Genomic DNA, 21,081 nt, shown 5'->3' with positions numbered 1-21,081 from the left:
CTGATTGCCTCACTGGGCTGAAAAAACACATCTTCGGGTGGCTGGCGATCACTCCCCGTTCCTCCCGAAAGCCGTGCAGGGAACGGCGAGCTCGAGCCAGCTCCAGAGCAATAGGCAACCATGCAGGACTAGCAAGTCTGCATAGCTCCCTAGCTAGACATCAATTGGCAATGCAGCCCCCATGCTCAATTATTGTTCCTTTCCCCTGAGATGAAGAACTGCACACAGGTGTCAACATGCAGCCTAGTGGCCGCGTACGCCCTGTGCCGAGATTAGCCTGGGACGCGGGGCCTCCCTGCTCCCCATTGTCTCAAACCCACAAGCTCCACGCCCCCGAGGTTTACGTCACTCGAAAAGTTGCGGCAGTTGTGAAGTGACGGCGTTGCGGAGGCTTTTCTCGCTCCCGTCCGCGGGCGGCGGGACAGCCGAGACAGCTGGGGCAATTGTGTGGAGATGAGAGATGAGGCTTGCTGTCCCAGGCCGCCGGCGCCCTTGGCATACCACGACGCCTTGCCGATCGCCATAGCATACGTACTGTTGCGACCTGCAGCTGCCGGGGAGGCACTATATGGTTAGGCTACGGTGTAGTTTGCGCTAGCGTGTGCCGGCAGAATCCAAACTGACAGCCGCCATCATCGGCCCGCCCCAGCTTCGTGTCGATCGTGTCTCAACAGGGACAATGCAATGCAGGCAGCTGGTCGGGCAGGCATGCCGGCGGGAAACAACATCACCTCGAACTTGGATCACAGCCGACGACACGGCCGAAACGCCGTGATGGTGCCCAGTAGTGTAGCGAGGTCTCGTCAGCCACCAAACGGCACAGAGCTACTGGTAGGTAGTGGATGGACCCTCTCGACATTGGGGCATCCAGAGCGATGACGATCACTCTCGATGGTCGATCTGCAGATTCTCAACTTCAGACCTTGAGCACGGCTGGTGTACACCAACACATATGAGCTCGTATGTGTATAAGTATTGACCTTTCGCTCGACGTTCATCTGCTCTTCTGGCTCATCATCCTCATCCTCATCACCTCTCAACAGCCTCTCAAAGCCAGCAGCTTATTCCTCTTCATCATCTTCTTCACCCCAAAGCACAACTTGCTCCTCCAACTTTCAAAATGAAGACCACCAGCTTCCTCTCCGTCGTCTTCCTGGCGGCTTCCGCCATCGCTGCCCCCTTCCAGGCCGAGACCCGCGATGTCGACGTCTCTGCCCGCAGCCTCGAGGTCGCTTCCGGCGCCGAGGTCGCTCGCTCCGCCGATGTCGACTTTGAGAAGCGCCAGGGCAGCATCTCGGACCTGACTGGCCTGCTCGGCGCCCTGAACGGTGCCCAGGGCGGCGCTATTGGCCCCCTCGGCTCCCTGCAGGACATCATCGCCTCCGTCCAGAACGGCGAGACCACCCCTGATGCCGGTGCTGCCGCCGCCCAGCCCCAGCTCGAGGAGATTGAGCAGGTCCTGCAGAACCTCGTCCTCCAGCTCACCGGTGCCGCCGGCCTGACCGTCCGCCCCAGCGATCTCAAGATTGTCCTCACCCTCGTCAACACCCTCCTCGGCCAGGTCCTCACCACCGTCAACGCCCTCGTCCTTGTCCTCGGCCTCCGCCCCCAGCTCAACTCCCTCCTCGCCTCCGTCCTCGGCCTCGTCGCCAAGGTCCTCACCCTCCTCATCGGTCTCCTTGCCGGTCTCCTCCCAGGCCTCATCGCTGGCCTCTCTCCTCTCCTCGCCGGTCTCGGCAACGGCCTCCTCGCTCCCCTCCTCACCCCCATCATTGCCGCCCTGGTTCCCCTCCAGAACCCCGGCCTCCCCGTCGTCTAAGGCGTAGCTCGAGCTCTCTGTTTTCCATTTTTGAGCACTTAGCGACTTCACATTGGCACACACACGCACACACAACAAAACATGTACCCAAACAACTATCACACAGGCTGCGCTGTCTAGCTCAGCCATGTGTCAACACAAGATCCAGTTGGGGAAGGTGTAAGATCAGGGGAACCCTATGCTCTACTAAAGCGACTCTGCGAAGAAGAACGGGCCCCCAGGGCAGTAGGAGGAGGGAGATATATATACCACGCAGTGCCAGATCTGTTTCGGCTCCCGAGCTGGCGCGACCATGTATAGATGCAGGATCAAAAGGAAGTTTTTAGCTTTGGCAAGATTATAACTGTCTAATACATAATCGCTCATTTTGACTTACACGATGTTATGCTTTCACTTTTCGCCAGGGTACAATTATACCCGAGTGCAACTACAATTTCAATGTGCCATGTACCGCCTTCTGCATCTTCCCGTTTTTTTTTAAAATTGGTGGTTTCGTCTTCATTATTCTTAGATATTCCAGATAGTATGCTTGCGTGCGCTGCATGCATTTCTGGAAGTGTCGCCATGGACAACATCGGCGCCTGGCAGCTCGACCCACCGCACAGATAGTCCATATATGCTTTGCCTTTGACCAGGCCCTGATCTCGACTGACTACCCCGTGGGTTTTTGCTCGTACATGACGCAACGCCCGAATCAATATGGAAACTTCTACCTGTCGATGCGTTTTCATGGATGCTTCTCGAGCTTGACTCGGCCATTAATGTTGAGATGGCTGTCCCCCACAGAGTAAAGCCCGCCGATTGTTCATATCCACGTCTGGGCCACCGGAAGCCTCCTCCGTTATACCTTCCTGTGTCGCTCTTGGTGTAGGTAGTTTGTCTCTGCGCGTTTGAGGAGAAGAACCCAGTATGAATATGCCCTTGTCGTGCTCCCCTCTAGTGAGATCACGACTTTGCTGTGGAAGAACTGGAGGTCGTTGATAGAAACGCGTGAGGAGAGCCCCATTCATCAATTTGTGAGATACTTGATTACTGGCCAGGCCAAGGCAACAATCTTGTCATCGTCATCAGAGTTGATCAGTCCATCATAAAGAGTCCTTCTATTATGCCCGTTTCCATCTTATCTTTTTTTACTTACTGCCCCTTTTCGTCTTTTGTCTCGGCTTATTTTGGAGAAAATAATTCAAAAGTAAAAAGAATTCTAAAAAAAAACTAAAAAAAAAACTCACGTAGTTGTACAACTTTTGGAAACTAAAGAGTTTCAGCTCTCATCCATCTCCACAATCGAGAAACGTCATATATAAGTTACAACATGCTCATAGCACCTGCAATAGCTGTGTTGCACAATTGGGAGATGTCACACGAGATCAAGGTTTACAGTCAACTACGGGAATGTGGAAAACGGGTGAATCGAGCCATCAGTCAACGTGCTGGGCGAGACGCGCCGGCCTCATTCTTCAGTCATGCCTGGGAGGACGAGCGCACTACAAAATACCAGCCTGGGCGTTAAGGAGGACTTCACTTAACCTGCTCCAATTGACAAGGGTTCGCCGCGTTGTCTCAAGTCAGGGCAAGAGTAGACATCCAGCTCTGCCCTACCCTTGGAAGCCCATGTAGATGAAGTCTGTCGCATTGAGGAATTTACCTGAGCCTTCAGGTGGTGCAAAACTAACCTAAACCTAACCCTGTGAGTTGGAAGAATGCGACTCGTGCCACTGACGATTAGCTGGCTCCCAAAATCACTGCGACAGGAGAAATGACAGCACCCTTCTGCCACAACGTGATCCTGTGCTCATGATTGGGCTACGGGTACGACCCTCTGCTGTTGGCCAGTCTGTGCTCTTCTGCTGCTTACTCGCGGTCGTGGACGATGGGCCGAAATGTTGGGGACAGATGGACATGTCCTGCCATGGCATGCATGCATCACTGTCCGCCGCCAGGGTTTAGGCGGCCAGGGTCCAAGTCTAAATTAAGGTTAATCCTGCATTGCAGCCAGGTTTTTGCGGCCCAAAGCCGAGTCGACGCATGTGTACCCCAGCCCTGTCTTGACTCGAGCGCAAACATGCCGACATGGGATATGCTAGTTCCTGAATTACAGCTGAGATCTGGATCGCAAATTGTAATTGATGGCCCCATGCTAGACGCGAGCCACCCACGGTCCTTGTGTCGCTGGACACTGTCGGACTGGCGCCGCTAATTGGATTGGATTGGGACGGGGCCAGCAACCAGGCTGGTGGTGGCGTCAAGCGAATGTGGGGGAGAAGCTGGGGGGCCCAGGGTTGGGGGAGGATCTAGACCAGTCTGTCTGGTGCCATCTGGATGGGTGGGTGTCGGCGCCGTTCTCGCTAATTAGTCCTCGTCCTGTCGCGGTAACCAATCTTGTGGTTGGTGTTGTTGTTGTTGCTGTCGTCGTCGAGACTGTGGTTGAGACGGTCGCAGAGATTAGAGGAGAGGGTCGTAGTAAGGGCCAAGAGCCATGCGGGCCTGGCGTTTGGCGATCGCCCGTCTCAGCCCGCTGTGCTGGCAGACAGGCAGGCACCACCCACGCCACCCGCCAGGCCACGGACATTACGTACCAAGGCTGGGCTGAGATGACCAGGCTCAAGGGGCCCGGGGTGATGCACAGCACATGCACCAATGGCCGCTGCCTGCTAGACCACGCCGGCACGATCGGATTACTACGGGCGGCCGTCCTGCCAAGGCTGCGCAGACGCGCCCAGAATGAATGTGCATCTCGGGACTGCCTGCTCAGCCACCGTCAGCGTCGTGGTCCGTAATGACTTGCTTGGGTGTGCTGGTTTGTATGCCCGTGGCTGCCTTAGGTCGGTTCTGCAAGAGGTGAGTCTCCGTCTCATTCCTTCGCTGCCTCAGGCGCCCCAGCTGTCTCTGCTGCGCCCCCGCACGAGTATCGAGAGCGTCCCCCAAACGGCCTGCAGGACCGCATACGTCAACACCATCGGGCGCTCCACGGCCTCCGCTACTCCCCGTCCGTCCCTCGACACCACCAGGCACTCATCGTTTCGTTGTCAATAGCCTTTCCTCTGGTCACAATGCTGACCTGACCGGCCCTGGGCATCCGACTGGCCAGATGCGACTCACGTCCACTCCTTTTCTCCCAGCAATAAGCTCCAATCCCGCAGCACCGGGTCCCGAACTAGCCTCCTCCAGCAGCAGCACACCTCCAGGTGACGCGCGCCATTCCGATTCCAACTTCAATTAACCCCCTAAAATAACCCTCCAATCCTCATATCGAAACTGCCTCCGTCGCCAGGCTCGCACCTGATTGTGCGCGCCCCCCAGTGCGACCACCGGCCCCGGTTTGCGACGCTGGAAATGACAAACAACCAGCAATAGCGACCCGTGCGACGTGACCATGGCCGACCCAAACAGCGCTCCTCGTCAGCCTCGCCGCTTCGCCCTCGGCCCCAGCAGGCCGGCGACAAATGCATCCAACCAAGCCGACGTTCGTGATGACACCGCGGCCGACCAGCAGCATAGCCACCAAGCGCAAGCTACTCACCATGATCGCTCGCCAGCACAACACAGCCTGGAGTCCCCAACCCAGGGCAGGTTTGCGAAATTCAGGCGGAGTCTTTCCACCAGCGGCGGCAATGCGATCGAGGACCCGAACCCCTTTGGCGAGCCTCCCCCGCGACGACGATCGAGCCACATGAGCGCGCAGTTCGCTGCTGGCAACGGCGACCTCGGCATCATCGACGAAAACTCGAGCAAGCGAGCCGAGGAATATCAGAAGTGGGTCGCCCGGCAGAAGAAACAGAGCAAGTCGATAAGAGTGCGCTTCACCGAGGGCTTTGACCATGCCTATCAGAAGATTATTATCGAGGGCATCCTGCGGCAGAGACCCCTCCCTCCCAGCAAGGACGGGCGTCACATTCCGCTGGACGCCGGGCGTGCCCGGTCGCATCAGCTTGTTGACGAGCGCAGGGGCAAGCATTACATATCAAACTGGATCCGTTCAACGCGCTACTCACTGTGGTCGTTCTTGCCCAAGCAGCTCTACTTCCAGTTCAGTAAGCTTGCCAACTTTTACTTCCTCATCATTGGTGTCCTTCAGCAGATCCCTGGCCTCAGCACGACAGGAACATGGACGACGTTGGGACCACTCCTTTTGTTCGTGTCAGTCAGTATCGCCAAGGAAGGGTACGATGACTATCGAAGATATGAGCTGGACAAGTCCGAAAACAGGAGTGCAGCGTGGGTGTTCGATCCGGACAGGACAGTTTCGAAGAAGATTGCATCAAAGTCCAAGGATGCCATGAAAGCAGCAGCAAGGCGCGCACAAGGACACAGGCCGAAGCAGAGCCGTCACGTCGAAGAGATGGAGATGGGCGAGGTCGGCCACCGCTCCGATGTGGACGACGGCGTATGGGCGGTTGTCGAATGGCAAGACGTCCGTGTGGGCGATATCGTCAGGTTGCAGAGAGATCAGCATGTGCCAGCCGACATGATTCTTCTGCACGCAACTGGGCCAAATGGTGTGGCATACATTGAGACGATGGCGCTAGATGGCGAAACGAACCTGAAGAGCAAGCAGCCATCAAGCCTTCTTGCCGAGCGGTGCAATACGATTGCTGATCTCCGACAATGCCGCGCGACGATCGTATCAGAAGATCCTAACCTCGACCTTTACCACTACGACGGCCGCGTGCTGGTAGACGACGAGACCAGTCCCTTGACCCTGAACGAGATTGTGTTCCGTGGATCCACCCTCAGAAACACATCCGAGGCCTGGGGCCTGGTCGTCAACTCTGGCGAGGAGTGCAAGATCCGCATGAACTCCAACAGGGGTGCAGCAGCCAAGGCGCCGAAAATGCAGGTCTGGCTCAACCGCATCGTGCTCTTCCTGGTCTGTGTGTTGCTCGTCATCACGGGGGCCTGCACGGGAGGATACTACATGTGGCAGAGCAGATACGAACGGCACGCGTGGTACATCAGGAACGCACCCGTGTCCTTTGTGCAGATATGGTTTGGGTTCATCATCATGTTTAACACACTGATCCCCCTCTCCCTGTACGTTGTTCTTGAGATCATCAAGATCGGCCAGCTCATCCTCATGTCAGACGTCGACATGTACGACGAGGAGACCGACACTCCACTACGCATCAACACGACAACCATCTTTGAGAACCTCGGCCAGGTCAGCTATGTCTTTTCCGACAAGACAGGCACACTGACGGAGAACAAGATGCGCTTCCGAAAGGTCACGGTCGCCGGCACTGCCTGGTACCATGACCGAGACATCCAACAGGAAGCCATGGAGAGGCAGTCGCGGCGAAACAACGAGAGCCTCCTGGCCAAGGTCAGCAAGGTCGAGTCGGCGCAACAGCCGGGTCCGCCAGACTTGGCGGCACAGGGCGGCGGAATTCGGCAGACGGAAGCCAACACAATGGTGATGCTCAACTACATCAGAGAGCATCCGACCTCTGCATTTTCGCAGAAGGCTCAACTATTCCTGCTCGCGCTCGCGCTCTGTCATACTGCAAATCCCGAAAAGTCGCCTGACGGAGACATTACATTCTCCGCGTCATCGCCAGATGAGCTAGCGCTCGTCCAAGCAGCGAGAGATTTTGGTTTGCTTCTCATTGACCGCCCGTCGCAGACGATCAAGCTCCAGCGCGAGACGCCAGATGGAAAGCTCGTTGTGGAAGCATACGAAGTCCTTGATGTCATCGAGTTTAGCAGTGATCGGAAACGCATGTCCATCATTGTACGGATGCCTGACGGCAAGATCTGCATCTTCTGTAAGGGTGCAGACAGTACGATAATTCCGCGGCTCAAATCAGCCAAGACGGCGGCACAAAAGGCAGCCGATGTAGACAGGCGGGCTAGCGAACGCCGGAGCGCCGAGGCCGGTCGGATCATGGAGTACCACAGGTCCAGCGTCTCCAGTCCCGGGTTGGGTTTCAACGAGGCTCGCGCAAGCATGTCGAGCCCCCGCAACAGCATGCATGCGTTCAGCAGAAAATCGACCGACTTGCACAGGACGACGGTGGTGCGTGAGTCGATCGACGAGACTAGACCGGCCGTTTTTGGCGGCGATCCGTACGCCTCGGGTCACCACTTTTCGCCGTCGTCTTTAGAACCGCCGTACGAGGTAGACTGGGACTCGACCGTGGACGAGACTGTTGCGAGCAGCGAGGCTGCCATCTTTGACCGATGCTTTACTCATCTCGACGATTTTGCCTCTGACGGACTTAGGACTCTGCTGTTTGCTCATCGTTTCTTGCAAGAGAGCGAGTACGAGGAGTGGAAGAAGATTTATCTCAAAGCCACAACCAGTCTTGTTGACCGTCAACGGATGATTGAAGAGGCCGGTGAGCTCATTGAGCATAATTTTGAGCTTACAGGCGCCACAGCTATTGAAGACCGCCTTCAGAATGGCGTGCCGGAGACGGTCGACAAGCTGCGCCGGGCAAACATCAAGGTGTGGATGCTGACTGGCGACAAGCGGGAGACGGCCATCAACATTGCACACTCGGCGCGGATCTGCAAGCCTTTTTCGGACGTCTTTGTCCTGGATGTGAAGACTGATGTGTTGTCAGACAAGATTACTGCCATCCTGATGGAGGTTAGCAAGGGCATGCTAGCGCATTCAGTGCTGGTGATTGATGGACAGACTCTGACTGCCGTCGAGGACGATGCGGCCCTGAAGATCATGTTCTTTGATCTGGTGGTGCGGATTGATGCCGTGGTGTGCTGCAGAGCCTCCCCGTCGCAGAAGGCCAACCTGGTCAACTGCATCCGCGACACCGTTCCTGGCTCGCTCACTCTCGCTATTGGCGACGGCGCCAACGACATTGCTATGATCCAGGCCGCGCACGTCGGTGTGGGCATCTCTGGCAAGGAGGGACTGCAGGCCGCACGTGTCGCCGACTACTCGATTGCCCAGTTCCGCTTCCTGCAGAGACTGCTGTTTGTGCATGGCCGCTATGTATACCACCGGACTGGCAAGTATATCCTCGCGACGTTCTGGAAGGAGATTGTCTTCTACATGGTGCAGGGGCAGTACCAGTACTTTGTTGGGTACACGGGCACTTCGCTTTATGAGCAGTGGAGTCTGACCCTGTTCAACATTGTCTTCACCTCGCTGTCTGTCATCATGCTGGGCATTTTCGAGATCGACCTCAAGGCCGAGACGCTGCTCGCCATCCCGGAACTGTACACGTACGGCCAGCGTGACGAGGCTTTCAACCTGAGGAAGTATATTGGCTGGATGCTGGTGGCGGTTGCCGACACGGCCATCATCTACTGGACGATGTATGGCGACTGGTCGCGTCTGCTACCGACCTCGGACGACGGTGTTTTTGCCATGGGCCAACTGGCCTACACCGTGGCCGTGATTGTCATCAACTTCAAGTGCCTGTGAGTTTTCTCCAGATCCTGACACACTCCCATCTCTTGCAGGAAAATAAAAAAGGACTAACGAACAACTTGTCGCCCCGTATAGTGGCCTCGAGCTCCACACCAAAAACTGGCTCACCACGGCCGGCGCCATCTGGGGCCCCTTCAGCTGGTTCATGTGGCAGTTCATCCTGGAGGCCATCTTTGCAAAGGGGTTCCCCCGCATCCCCTACTTTATCCGCAACGGCTTCAAGTCCCACTTTGGGCGGCAGCTGAGCTGGTGGGCGACGGTGCTCGGCGCCAGCTTGTGCGTCATCGCGTTCGAGCTGGCCGTCTCGGCGTTCCGCAGGATCTACTTCCCCACCGACGCCGACCTGTGGCAGGAGATTGAGCAGCAGCGCGACTTCCCGCGGGTTCTGGAGGAGTACGACCCGGAGCGCGGGCACGTACATCATGTACATGTAGACGGACAGAACGGCAGCACGGTCCAGGACACTAACGGCAACAACAATAACAGCAATAACAACAACGCAGTAGACGGCAGCGGGAAGAGCGTGCGTCGCGAGCCAATGACCCCGAGGTCTTTTAGCTAGAAGCTCGGCCGCCATGTTGTTGGGAGGGCCGGGACGTCAAAAGATGATGGTACGAGGTGGATTTGGGATATGACGACGACGACAAGAGACACACAGTGTAGTAGCATTGTAGCATTTTTTTATAGCATTGGTTCTTGTTGCGTTCTTTTTTTTTCGGTTTTTTTTTTCGTCTTTGTTTTGGTTAGAAACAAAGAGAGGGGAAAGGATATCATCCGCCCCCGGTCCTACTTGCATTCATTCTTGCCGTTTCGTCCGGGAATCTTCCTCAGAGAGCATGTATATATAAATGCACATACCCCCTCAGCTCACTGTCTTTCTTCCCCTAGTATCCTGACATCCATCGAGATCTTTGGCGTCCGTATTTCATTGAGACAGTCGCGGGTTGCATCCCGTCCGCCAAAGCTCGGCATAAGTCGGCCTACCGTTATTAGGATTACCGCGTGTGATCACCATGTCGGCCCTCGTCGCGACTGGACGCAGGTACATGCACTTGGCTCGAACCATCATCGCAGACACCAAGAGAGCTACATAGAGAAGCATCAAACACCATGGGCTTTCAAAGAATTTTCAAGGTTACGGCTAGTGCTATTGACAAACGTTCTTTGCTAATGTTCTTTGCCGAAATATGGACATGTTCAGAAGGTGACCAAGGCCCCGCCCAGCATGCTCAGAAACACGACATGTCTGACATTGTACCTCCCAACGAGGCTGTCTTAGCGAGGCAACACTGCTCTTCTTGATCGCTTGGAGAAGCTTTGGCGCATTCCACACGCTGTAGGAGCCTCCGCTCTACGCATTCGTGTCCCTGCTCTCATCCCGCAGCATCTTCAGCTGCCGGTCAAAGTCCTTGTTGATCCACTCCCAGTAGCTCTGCCACACCGCATTCTGCGTGTTCTGGACCACGCCACCGGTGCCGGAGCTGGGAAGAGTCGTCTTTGTCTTCTCCGCGAGGAGGAGAGACAGGCGCAGAACGCTCTTGTTGGCCTCCTCCTGCTTCTCAACCTCTTGCTTGACAGCACCGTCCTTGAGCTTCGTGGACAAGGTCTTGCGGTAGCACTCGGCAATCGTGTCCAGGCGGCGGGTTGTCTCCTCCGGGTCGATCACAATCAGCTTGCTCAGCATGAGGTTGCAAAGCGCGCGGATATCGTTGTCGTCGCTGAGACCCGCAATGACACGGTTGTAAAACTCGAGCGAGGCTATCCGCGAGAACGCAGTCTCCATCAGAGCATACAAAGTCTCGTATGCGCTCTTGCGGACTTCCAGGCCGTCATCAACCTTGTGCTTGAATGGTCCCATCTGCACTTCCCGGATCAGTTCCGGCTTGATGACTGACTCGGTCATGACAAAGGGAACCAGCTGCCCCAAGTGCGGCAGGATGAGATCAGGCTTGTTGTGTGCCGCCGAGTTCAAGGTCGTCATAGCAAGTCTGCGGATCTCCATGTCTTGATCCTGCAGCACGGTGAGAAGCATATCGACGAGCACCGTCTTGAGTACCGCGTCAAACGCCTCATCACTGTCAGGAAGCGTGTACCGAAGCGCCTGCACAGCCACTGCACGGAAAGCCGGCGACTCGTTCTTGAGCAGTTCCTGTGATGTGTTAGTCGTCTTCCTGCTGCGGAATCCACATGCATTCAGACTTACCTGAAGCTTCAAGATGTAGGTCTTCGGCTCGTGAATGGCAAGCCGTCCAATGCACTCCGCACAGATGGCTTTGTTGTCTTCGCTCTGAGATGCCGTGAAGAGAATCTGCCAGATCTGATCCTCGTACGCGCTGATGTCGGTCGAGGAGACGACGACTTGGTGGAGAACTTCCCGAATCGACTGCAGCAGCAGGTATTGCTGCTGGTTCTGCTTCGCCATGGCGTCCAGGATGACCGGCATGAAGGTGGCAATGTTGCCCGCACCGGCACGGCCCAGTGCGACAGCAGCAGACACGGAGGCCTTATCCGGCTCGTCCTTGAACTGGCCTAGGAACAGATCGGGCTTGAGCGGTGACTTCGTACCAAGGCGCAAACCAATCTCACCAAGAATGGCCAAGGCAAGACTTTGTCGGCTTGTATCGGGCGTAGGAGGTTTGCTCGCGTTGTTCAGCTCCGAGATGAAGCTGTCGATGGTGACACCCGAACTTCCGTTGCTCGCAACAAACAGGGTACCTGCTACTCTACCGACCACGGCTGGATCTCCAGCAACGCCAACCTGTAGAACGCCACGCATGAGTTGAGCGCCCTTGCCCGTCTGGCCAACGTTGGTCACGAGAGCTGATAATGCCTCCAGGGCTGAGCCAGTGATGCTCTTCTTGAGAAGTTCGCAGATGCTCGTGACGAAGTCTTCTTTATCAATCAGATTGGGATTCTCGAGCTGTACCTGCGCGAGCACATTGAGAGCTGGGGCAAGAAGGTGACTGTCGTTTGCGGCGACCACGGGAAGAATGGCGTTAACAATGCCATCAATTGTGCTCGAATCGAGGGTGTTCTTGGAAGCGGGAGACAGAATCAGATGCTGCAATGCCTGGATGCTCGAACCACGCAGGGAACGGTTTGCCTTGCGCAGTTGCCCGCACAGCTCAATGGCAACCTGCTGGATCCAGCGGCGGTCGAGACTACCTCCGTTGATTGTGTGCGCAGCCACACTATCGATGGCGCGAACGGCATGCAGCCGAGTTGTCTCGTTGCGAAGACGATCAAGAAGAAGTTCTAGGCCCGCCTGGCGCTTCTCTGCCGCCAGAAGGGATTGTCCATCGGGTCCAGATGTGCGTGAGAGCAGAGTGCCCAGCGCCTGGATCGCCTTCTGGCGCACCTCGGCATCGGCGTCACTTGCAGCCGCACGGCCATAGATAGTGTCGTACAGGCTCTGCAGTTCGCCCTTGAACTTTTGCGAAGTGAGCCTCGCACGAGGGGGTGTGATCGCCTTGACCAGCTCCTCGGCGGTGCGGATAGCCTCGCTGGAGATCTTGTAGAACCGATCTCCGACAGCAGAGACAACTCCAGCAACGATCTTGGGGAGATACGGCTGGAAAAGACTCGATGAGTGAGTCTTGGCAATGTCACTGATGAAGTTGAGGACGGCGACCCTGAGAGTGGTGGCTGTCGCGGAGGCGGCACCTCCGGAGAGAACCATCGAAGCAGTCCCGGCGCTGCCTGTCGTGCCCTTAGACACTTCAATGATAGGCTGCATGACCTGGTCAAAGTACTCTGACAGGCCGCCGTGCTGGACAGAAATAAGATCGTCGAGCAAATTGATCATGGCCTGTTTGGTAGCAATCTGCTTTCCCTTCAGCAATTTGGTTGCCGTCTTGACGATTTGCGGTGTGAGACGAGCGAGGTCCGCACGCGGTCCAGACTCTGGCACATCTTCCTGCTTAGGGGAGGTGACGCCAGCGCCACCGTATGGTGCCTTGTTGGCAAGCGCGGCGCCACTGCTGCTCTGTCTCCGACGCTTTCGGCTGTCGGGAAGTGACGAGAGAAGAATCTCGTGCTCGTCGGTTCTTGTATTACGGAGCACGCCTTCTCCTGTTTTCCGGATGAGCAAAGATAATGTGCTGATGACTTCGAGCCGCACGCTCTCTTCGCGTTCATCACAGCGCCTAATCAACGGGGTGGCAACCTCTTGGTACAATGTTCCCTTCTCCAGAAGATCCACACTGCGAGTCGAAATAAGTGTGTAGAGTGTCTTTGCGGCACATCGGCGGACCTTCCAGCTAGAATCGTCGTCGCCGTCATCGAAGTCGCCGTCGTCGTCAAAGTCGTCGTCATCCTCAAGCTCATCATCATCGTCCTCAGCCTCCTCATCCATGTCCTCGTCGTCATCCATCGCATAGTTGGGATCGTATTTCAGGTACCGGAGAGTCGCAGCGATGATATCGTCCGTGAATGGTCGCATCTCCGTGCCGCATGATGAGAGGAAAGCTTCCAGAGCCACCAAGGCAGCTTCTCTGACTTCGTTGAACTCGATGCTAAGCTGGTCGTCGCCCTCGCTTACAGCCTCAAGCTGTGTTTCGAGTTCCTCCTGGCTCAGGGCAGAAAGCACCAGCGGGACAAGCTCTGGCAGGTAAGTGCCAAGCTGATGTGGGATCGACCGGGCAAGCGAGCCGAGAATGGTGATGTACAGTCGTCGCATGATTGATGGCAGCTGCTGGCTGCTCAAAGCAGTCTGGATTTTCTGTAAGAGGCCGCTAAGCACGGCTGATGTGAGATATGGAGCGAGCACGGCAAGCGCCACCACTGCACGCTTCTTTGTGGGCGCTGGAGTGTTGGGTTTCTCGAGAACCTGTACGACTACATCCTGCAGCTTCTCGACCTCGAGAGGCTGAAGAAGCGGGCCGAAGCAACGGACAACCTCGATCAAAACGTCGATTGCCTCTGCGCTAGGCACACTGTTCTTGCTGAAAAGTCCGTCACCACCAGCCTGTGCTGGGGCAGCGTTGTTGGAGAAGCCGAGGATACGCGGAACCAGCACTCGGCTGATGATTTGGTACGTCTGCAGCACCTCCTGCGAGTATGCGACACCAGGCACCGGCTTTGGCAGTGAGGAGATGGCACTTCGGAGGGCGAGTGCAGGCAGAGACGCGTCCACGGAATGCTCGAGCTTGATGCCCGTCAACTTCTCCAGCATGGGCGCCACCACATTGCTCTGGATCTTAGCGGCAAGCGGTCCTATGCACTTGACAGCGAGGTTCTGAACTTCTCCGTTCTGGTCGTCGAGGGTTTTGATCACGGCGTCGACGATACGTGCCGCTGTGTTGTAGTCTTGTCGAAGGAAATCGGATTTCTGGCTGGCGAGGATCTGGCTCAGGTCATTGAGGGACATGAAGCGGAAGTCCGGGTCCGGGTCACTCAGTTTGGTCAGCAGAGCGCTGATCGTTTGTGGTGTCGGGTTGTTAACGGCGGAAACCATCTTGGCTTTGTGACGGCGTTGCCGGAGATCGGAGGGTGGATGGTCGTTTCGTCAGGTTCACAGATGTTGTGTGGTGGTCGAAAGACAATTGGTTTACTGGATAGAAGCAGAAACATTAGCTTAAGAATCTCCGGGTGAGTAGCAGCAGATGCATATGTCCGTAATGGGGTGTGGAGTCAAGTCGAAGCTGATCATGATCAGAGCGAAGTCCCGGAACAACGCTTCTGAACAGAGCTCCCAAAAAAGGTCTGCCTGGCATATCTACTGGCAGGCCACTTTTGCAGACGGAGTTGAAGAACAGGCAGTCCTGACCCGAGGTCCTTGAAGCCTGGCAAGGGGGCACTGGGTATGAGCCACTCCCGTAGCGTCACCGAGAACTCACCTTGACGAAAGAATGCAGTACGGCAGCTGCGGGTTCAAAAGCGATCAAAGCCCACGAGTCGCATGCTATCGTCGTGTATGGGAGATGCGCAGAATGCTGGGAAGGACAAAATAAGGAATGATGGTTCGGCGGCTTCGTCGTCGCTCGTAAAAGGCTGTCGTCTTTGGAGGAGTGGAATGTCAAGAGCACACCTGTGACGGGCGGCGATTGTTGGTGATGATGATCACGGTGGTGGTGGGGTGAAGCTCCAGGCGGCCAAGCGGGGACAGCCAGCTCGGCCTGAGCTCCTCTCTGCCTGGCCAGGGGTGGGGTCCCTACTCCTGATTACGCTTAGGTAAGGCACGTACCTTCACGCCAACGTCAACAGTCCCTGGGTGTCTTCGTGGCTCCCGAGGTCACTTTGAAAGCCTTCACAGTTCTCGCCCCCCTACGAATTAACGAGGCATGGGCTACACACTGACTCTTCAACTGGAGAGCAGAACAAAACCATCAAGCAACTGCTCCAGGACTCATGCTAGCTCAGATTCTACATCACAACTTTCACTTCATATCAATGCATGCAGCTTTTGCACCCCATCCCATGGTTTTGCTCATGGAGCTTTCAAGACATCGACAAGCACGGCTTAACACAACCTGGACCACATTCTGTGCATGATTCATTGTTTGCGCAGGGACAGAAAAATCTGGTGAGATTATATTGCTATACGAGGAGCTATCCTCAGGCATATCATGACTGCTGCTCTAGTACAGGGACTTGCACTCCCAGCTCTTCGCCGCGTTCACATCACCACCGATGAACTTTGCCTGCTTGGGGAACACGCACAGCGGGCGCTGCCTGACAACCGCGCCGGCCGCGTTGTCGCCCTGGAACTTGGTCGCGATGATGTGCTCGGGAGCCTTGTCGCCCTCGACCCAGCGCAGCAGCGAGAGGATGGCATCGTGGTCGGCGTCGCTGTAGCCGGGGACCGAGTACGTGGTTCCATCAGAGAGCGCCTGGCTGCCCGCGGAGAAGTACCAGGGCGCGTTGGCCGAGCCGCTGCAGTGGCCCATGCCGGGCACCAGGAAGAAGCGGAAGAAGTCGTCCATGCTGACGCCCTTCGGGGCGAGGCGCTGCTGGACCTGCTTGTAGAAGTAGCTCGAGCTCTTGGTCGGGATCAGGTTGTCCGCCTCGCCGTGGTACATGATGATCTTGCCGCCCTGGGCTTGGTAGCGGCCGATGGCATCAAAGTCGTCAGCCGTGGCGTTGCCAGGGTCGACCGAGTCGGCAACCTTGACGTCTGCGTAGGTGAACTTTGTGTAGTCCCAGTTGGTGTCGTTGTAAAGCCAGTACTGGAAGTAACCATAGCCGAGAGGCACGGGTGCGCTCATGAGGAAGCTTGGGTCCGCGCCGAGATTGATGCCGGGGAACACAAAGGTCTGGTCCTCGTCAACCCAGTCGTTGTAGAACTTGTAGAGCGTCGTGAGCTGAGCGGCCGTGAGGCACGACGTCTGGCCAGGGGAAGTGCACAGCAAGGCCTCAAAGTTGAAGTTGCAACCGTTCGGGTCGCTCACGATTCCGTCGACGACTCCGTCCTGAGGGTCGCACTGCTTGGTCATCTCCGCGACGACCGCGGGGAAGAGCGCAGGCGAGATAGACTTGGGGTCCGACGGCGGGTAGTTGTAGAGGCCCTGCCACAGTGTAGCAGAGGACAGGTGAGTGCTCCACCAGGCTGGCGCACCAACCAAGATGCCATCAAAGGAGTCGGGGTACAGCTGAACCTCGCGCAGTCCCTGGCGGCCACCAGTTGAGCAGGAGGCATAGTACGAGTGCTTGATGCCATCGGCCTCAGAGTAGTACCCAGTGATTATTTCCTGCGAGGGCATGTAAGCAAGATGAGCTGGACAGAAGAAGCGCGTCCAGGGGAACTAACCTTTGCAAGGACAACAGAGCCGTGCATGGCCCGGTAGCCCCAGTCGATCAGGCTCTCCGGCTTGTTCAGACCCCAGGAGCCATCGAGCGGATTGGATGAGTGACCTGTATCGGTAGACATGCTTGCGAAGCCATACTGTGACAATGGCGGTCCAAGTCAGTCCCAGTAAATCTTCAAAGTCTTCTCGCGGACAGCAGAGGTCGACATACCTTCGAGTAACGGCCCATGTCCGGCCTGTACAATGATGACAACCCTTCTGTTAACATTCCCTTCCATGCCACTAGTCATGTCTAAGGGGACTTTGGGAAAACTCACCAGTTGATGCCACCACCAAACCCGCCATTACCACCAGTCATGAACCGCTCATTCCACGTCTGGTCCGGCAAGAACAAGCCAAAGTTGTACGCACTAGTGGCGGAGCTCTTGACGTTGACCGACACCGCACACAGCGCTGGCAACCCAGTCGCGTTGGCGGGGAACGGGATGTTGCCCTGCCCGGCGCCGCCAAAGCTGCCGCCCTCGGCCACGGGCTCGGCGAAGTTGATGGTGACCTCTGGGTGGTTCTGGCCCAGGATGGAGGCGATGGACTCTGGGTCGCAGGCGAGGTGCTTCTTGACCTCCGGACGCGGCCCGGGAACAACGGGCGGTCCCGGTGGCGCAGCGGCGGAGGGCAGGGCCATGGCCTGGCCGAAGAACAGGCTGGCCAGGAGGGCCGTGGCCCCGGCTGCGGAAGAAGTTGCGTCGTGCATCATGTCGGGGGCAGGGACAGTACGAGTGACGGGATTGCCAGAGAGTGACGAGGCACCAGCGACAGAATTGCTCCTGATGATGCTGGAGGAGAGCAGGGACATTCTTGCTTGCGGCTCACCAGGACCGCCGAGCAATATATATCTGCAGAATATCGTAGGCCTTGGCACAGGGCTACACAATTACCCGCGCAAGGTGACGATCCAGGCAAGCAGCCCTTGGGAAATCTTTCTTCCACCGCCCTGCCTCGGGATGGCACCGTGGCCTGCGTGCTATACACGGTACTGCAGGCATGTGGTGCGTAATGTTTGCGTGGGAACAGGGCATTTGGGGGATGTCGATCTTGCTATCCGGGTGTGGGGATACTCCATCAGGGCAGGGGGTCCCCCATTTCTGCGCGAGCGCGTCCCTCCCGGGAAGGACCAAAGACCGCCCAGCCGGACATCAATGCGTGTTGACGCCGCTCCTAACTCGATGCTACTCCAATTTACATGGGCTGGCCAACCGGCCCGTTTCTTCTCCCACGTTGTGGCGGAGGCCTTGCTTCCCCCGTTAGCGCACTCAGCGGCACTGCGGGATGGCATTGTGTATACTACCTTAATGTAAGGCCGTATGTAGATCAGGACGAACCTTGGAAGGATTGGAGATCAGAGTTCTGGCAACCTCGCCAGCTTGATCGACGTCAAGTGCACGGTAGTTGTCCTTGTTCCCCAATGCCGTGTGGCGCTTTCCCCGCATTCGCTAGACAATTCTGGCCCAAAGGGGGCATGCCCTGGCAAAAACCACACTCCCAGCACACTTCTCTCGCTCACTTCGCTGGCCTGCATTAGTGGTTGAGCGGCGTGTAGTAATATTCAATTCTTCCCGTGGAGGGTATTGTGCTGCGTGCCCTGTAGAAATTCCCCTATCTGTGGCGGCCAATTCATTTTGTCGGCAGCATGGTCGCTTGTCGTCCAGCGCCTTGCACGTGAGACCAGCATGCTTACGAGCTTGAGGAAACCCAGGAACGATGCGATAACGTAGGATAAATAATGCGCCTCGTAATGTCTGTCATCTCTTTCCACACACTCATCTATACAATACATTGCGGTGCCACCTGAGTGGACGGCAAAACCCGCCTCGCAACCAACGCGCCGAACCCCTTGATTGGGGTTAGTCCGGCGCTGAAAAAGAACCACGTCAGACGTGGAGTCGGCATGCTCCCGATCTGCACGTGCCCGGCAATTCAGGCCCCACCGTACAAGGGGGATCGAGGATGGCCCAGACTAATTGAGAAGGTTGCACGATTCAGGCGGACCTTGTCCGGATAAACAACAAGGCCCGTGCCTGTGGCATTGGTCCCTGGTTTGAAACCAGCAGTGGCGTGAAGAGAGACTTGTTGTTGTCGGCAATTGTGCTCGGAGGTAAATTCGAGAGGTGGTGGCGTCAGCCTGTGCCCAATCACTTAAGGACTTCGACTTCGCGAGGCTGTGGAATTATGCTGCAGTCCACTGATAAAAGTGCCAAATGACTGGAGAAATTGCTTCCATTATGTGGCAGTCACTGCTGGCATCGACTCAGCTGCTCTGCTGCGGGTCCGAAGCACAGTTCCCCTTTCTAAGCCAGGGACGAGCTTGGCGACCACGACTTGACTCATGCTCAGCGGAATATACGACGCCCCCCAGCTCTAGTTGCGAACCTCTCAACGCCATTTTGAGACTGTTGACTCCATACCATCAGACTACCCATGGCGCCGCCCGACTCTGCCTGTGCTTTTCGACGTCTGTAGGCTTCCCGGAGGTGGTCTGGCCGCAGCGGCGGCTGTCGCCGATATTTCTGCTCGTCTGTAATCTTCTCTGCGGAGTCCTCTTCTTGGGGAAGATCAGTCTGCTTTTCACCGTTTTGTATCCACTCCTCTTGGACCCTGCGGGCGTCTTCGACAAGGTCGCCGAGGTACATCTTGCACACGACCTGCATCATCTGCTGAACGTTAACCGGACACGACTGCGAAGTGACGCTGTTGATGTGCTGTTTGGCGAAGTGTTAGTGATGTAGTTACCGCACGATGCTCATGACATCCACGTACCCGTTTGACGTCTCCAATCTTGAGGGTCGCCCTGTGCCACACCTCATACCGATGGAATTGCGGGTCATCCATCTTCTGTGTCAGAAGCGCCCGCAGGCGCTCCTCCTCCTTGATCTGTTCTTTGGATCGGTCGGCAGCCTTACTTGCCATGTTTTCGGGCACCTCGAATGCCCCATCGCCATCGCCGTCCCTGTCTCCGTCGGCGTCGTCGCGATTGCCCTTGTTGCCGCTCGCTGTGCTCATGACCGTCCCTGCGCGGCCGTCTACGATGCTCGAAGCACCATCGCCACGTAACGCGGCCTCTGCGGCAGCCTCGTTTGCGCGCTCTGCCTTGGACTTGCGGCCTCTCTTCTTCTTGGGCGGAGCGGCACTGACTTGGCTTCCGCTGACCAGGCTCATCGTGTCGGCACTAGGTGACCGTTGATATGTTGGAGAGAAGACCTGTGACTGCGATTCGTCCGGGGGGAAAGAGGTCTGTCGGAGAGGGTGGGCCGAGCCGACCGAGGTGACGGAAATCAGCGATGGCTTCCTACGCTTGATTTTCGGCGGCTGGACAGAGAGGTCGGCGGCGCCTGAGGGACGCTTCTTCGAAGGCAGTTGCGCATGTGACGGGTAGGGCGGGGAGCCCGCCGGCGAGAATGGTGGCGGCGACGCCATTTTGCGGCGTCAAACGTCGTCGGTCAGAGTCGAGTGATTCTCAGTGGAGGATCAGCGAGGCCGTACTGGTCCCGTGCCGGAAAGCGCTTCCGAGCAGGAGTTGAGTGAATGGAGAGTGCCTGGGCAGGTACGGTCGGGTATACAGGAGATGGATGTGGCGCGCGTGGTTGTGCAAGTACGGGCTGATTGAGCAGAGGAACGATGCTACCGAGGACAGATGTTGGAAACCGATGTCGATGAGGTGAGCGTGTGCTGAGTGTTGCTTGTGTGAATGGAAGCCTTGAAAGCGGGAAGAAGCGACAAAGCCAACCTTGACAAACAGCCTTGGCGCGCTCGCCAGTGCCGCGCCGCGCTGAGGCCCACCCGCGTTAAGAGCTTGGGCGCGGCAGCAGCCCCACATGTTGACCACAGAGCTCGCTCGCCGGGGCTTGACAGGCACCTGAACTTGGTGGCCGCAGCCTCCACCTGTAGCCCTGGAGGTTCTAAAGCAACGGCTCAGGCACTGGCTGGCCTTGACGTCAAAATCAGCTGGCCAGCACGTTGGTCATCAGCTTCCGATAACGGCCATTTCTTCATTCTCGACATGATCCCTCTCAGGCAGGCTGTCCCCATCGTCTGGCGAGAAAGGTGAGCATTGCAGGTACAGTCTGTTG

General features: G+C 56.7%; 5 protein-coding genes across 5 annotated transcripts; 2 read left to right on the top strand and 3 right to left on the bottom strand.

Moving 5' to 3' along the window:
• Positions 1-970: 970 nt before the first annotated feature.
• On the top strand, positions 971-2,155 carry B0I36DRAFT_430817 (uncharacterized protein). Its single transcript, XM_046162554.1, has one exon. The coding sequence runs from the start codon at positions 1,121-1,123 to the stop codon at positions 1,817-1,819; it is 699 nt and encodes a 232-aa protein (XP_046014474.1). The 5' UTR covers positions 971-1,120; the 3' UTR covers positions 1,820-2,155.
• Positions 2,156-5,489: 3,334 nt separating this feature from the next.
• B0I36DRAFT_241797 (phospholipid-translocating P-type ATPase) lies at positions 5,490-9,774 on the top strand (the record flags this gene model as incomplete). The annotated part of the gene is made up of 2 exons (XM_046149862.1): positions 5,490-9,202; positions 9,288-9,774. 2 exons carry the CDS (start codon positions 5,490-5,492, stop codon positions 9,772-9,774), a joined length of 4,200 nt encoding a protein of 1,399 aa, XP_046014473.1.
• A 789-nt stretch (positions 9,775-10,563) lies between these two features.
• Positions 10,564-14,667, bottom strand: B0I36DRAFT_241927 (TATA-binding protein interacting; the record flags this gene model as incomplete). Its single annotated transcript, XM_046149870.1, has 2 exons — positions 10,564-11,361; positions 11,416-14,667. 2 exons carry the CDS (start codon positions 14,665-14,667, stop codon positions 10,564-10,566), a joined length of 4,050 nt encoding a protein of 1,349 aa, XP_046014472.1.
• A 1,123-nt stretch (positions 14,668-15,790) lies between these two features.
• On the bottom strand, positions 15,791-17,639 carry B0I36DRAFT_241018 (feruloyl esterase B precursor; the record flags this gene model as incomplete). Its single annotated transcript, XM_046149809.1, has 4 exons — positions 15,791-16,900; positions 16,960-17,094; positions 17,169-17,193; positions 17,275-17,639. 4 exons carry the CDS (start codon positions 17,637-17,639, stop codon positions 15,791-15,793), a joined length of 1,635 nt encoding a protein of 544 aa, XP_046014471.1.
• Positions 17,640-19,067: 1,428 nt separating this feature from the next.
• On the bottom strand, positions 19,068-20,738 carry B0I36DRAFT_111068 (uncharacterized protein). The gene is made up of 2 exons (XM_046147886.1): positions 19,772-20,738; positions 19,068-19,713 (listed from the first exon to the last, which is right to left on the bottom strand). The coding sequence occupies exons 1-2, from the start codon at positions 20,426-20,428 to the stop codon at positions 19,345-19,347; spliced, it is 1,026 nt and encodes a 341-aa protein (XP_046014470.1). The 5' UTR covers positions 20,429-20,738; the 3' UTR covers positions 19,068-19,344.
• Between the last annotated feature and the right edge of the window lie 343 nt (positions 20,739-21,081).

The sequence above is a fragment of the Microdochium trichocladiopsis genome (assembly GCF_020744255.1).
Source record: "Microdochium trichocladiopsis strain MPI-CAGE-CH-0230 chromosome Unknown B0I36scaffold_4, whole genome shotgun sequence".
Taxonomy (NCBI): domain Eukaryota; kingdom Fungi; phylum Ascomycota; class Sordariomycetes; order Xylariales; family Microdochiaceae; genus Microdochium; species Microdochium trichocladiopsis.
Note: the sequence above shows the minus strand (reverse complement) of the source record. Positions and strands in the feature narration are given on the sequence as shown.

Excerpts from the sequence above, each read along its gene's own strand:
- B0I36DRAFT_430817 (XM_046162554.1), top strand. The coding sequence starts at position 1,121 with ATGAAGACCACCAGCTTCCTCTCCGTCGTCTTCCTGGCGGCTTCCGCC.
- B0I36DRAFT_111068 (XM_046147886.1), bottom strand. The coding sequence starts at position 20,428 with ATGGCGTCGCCGCCACCATTCTCGCCGGCGGGCTCCCCGCCCTACCCG. Across the intron at positions 19,714-19,771 it reads AGATTGGAGACGTCAAACGG|CACATCAACAGCGTCACTTC; the intron begins GTACGTGGATGT and ends TTCGCCAAACAG.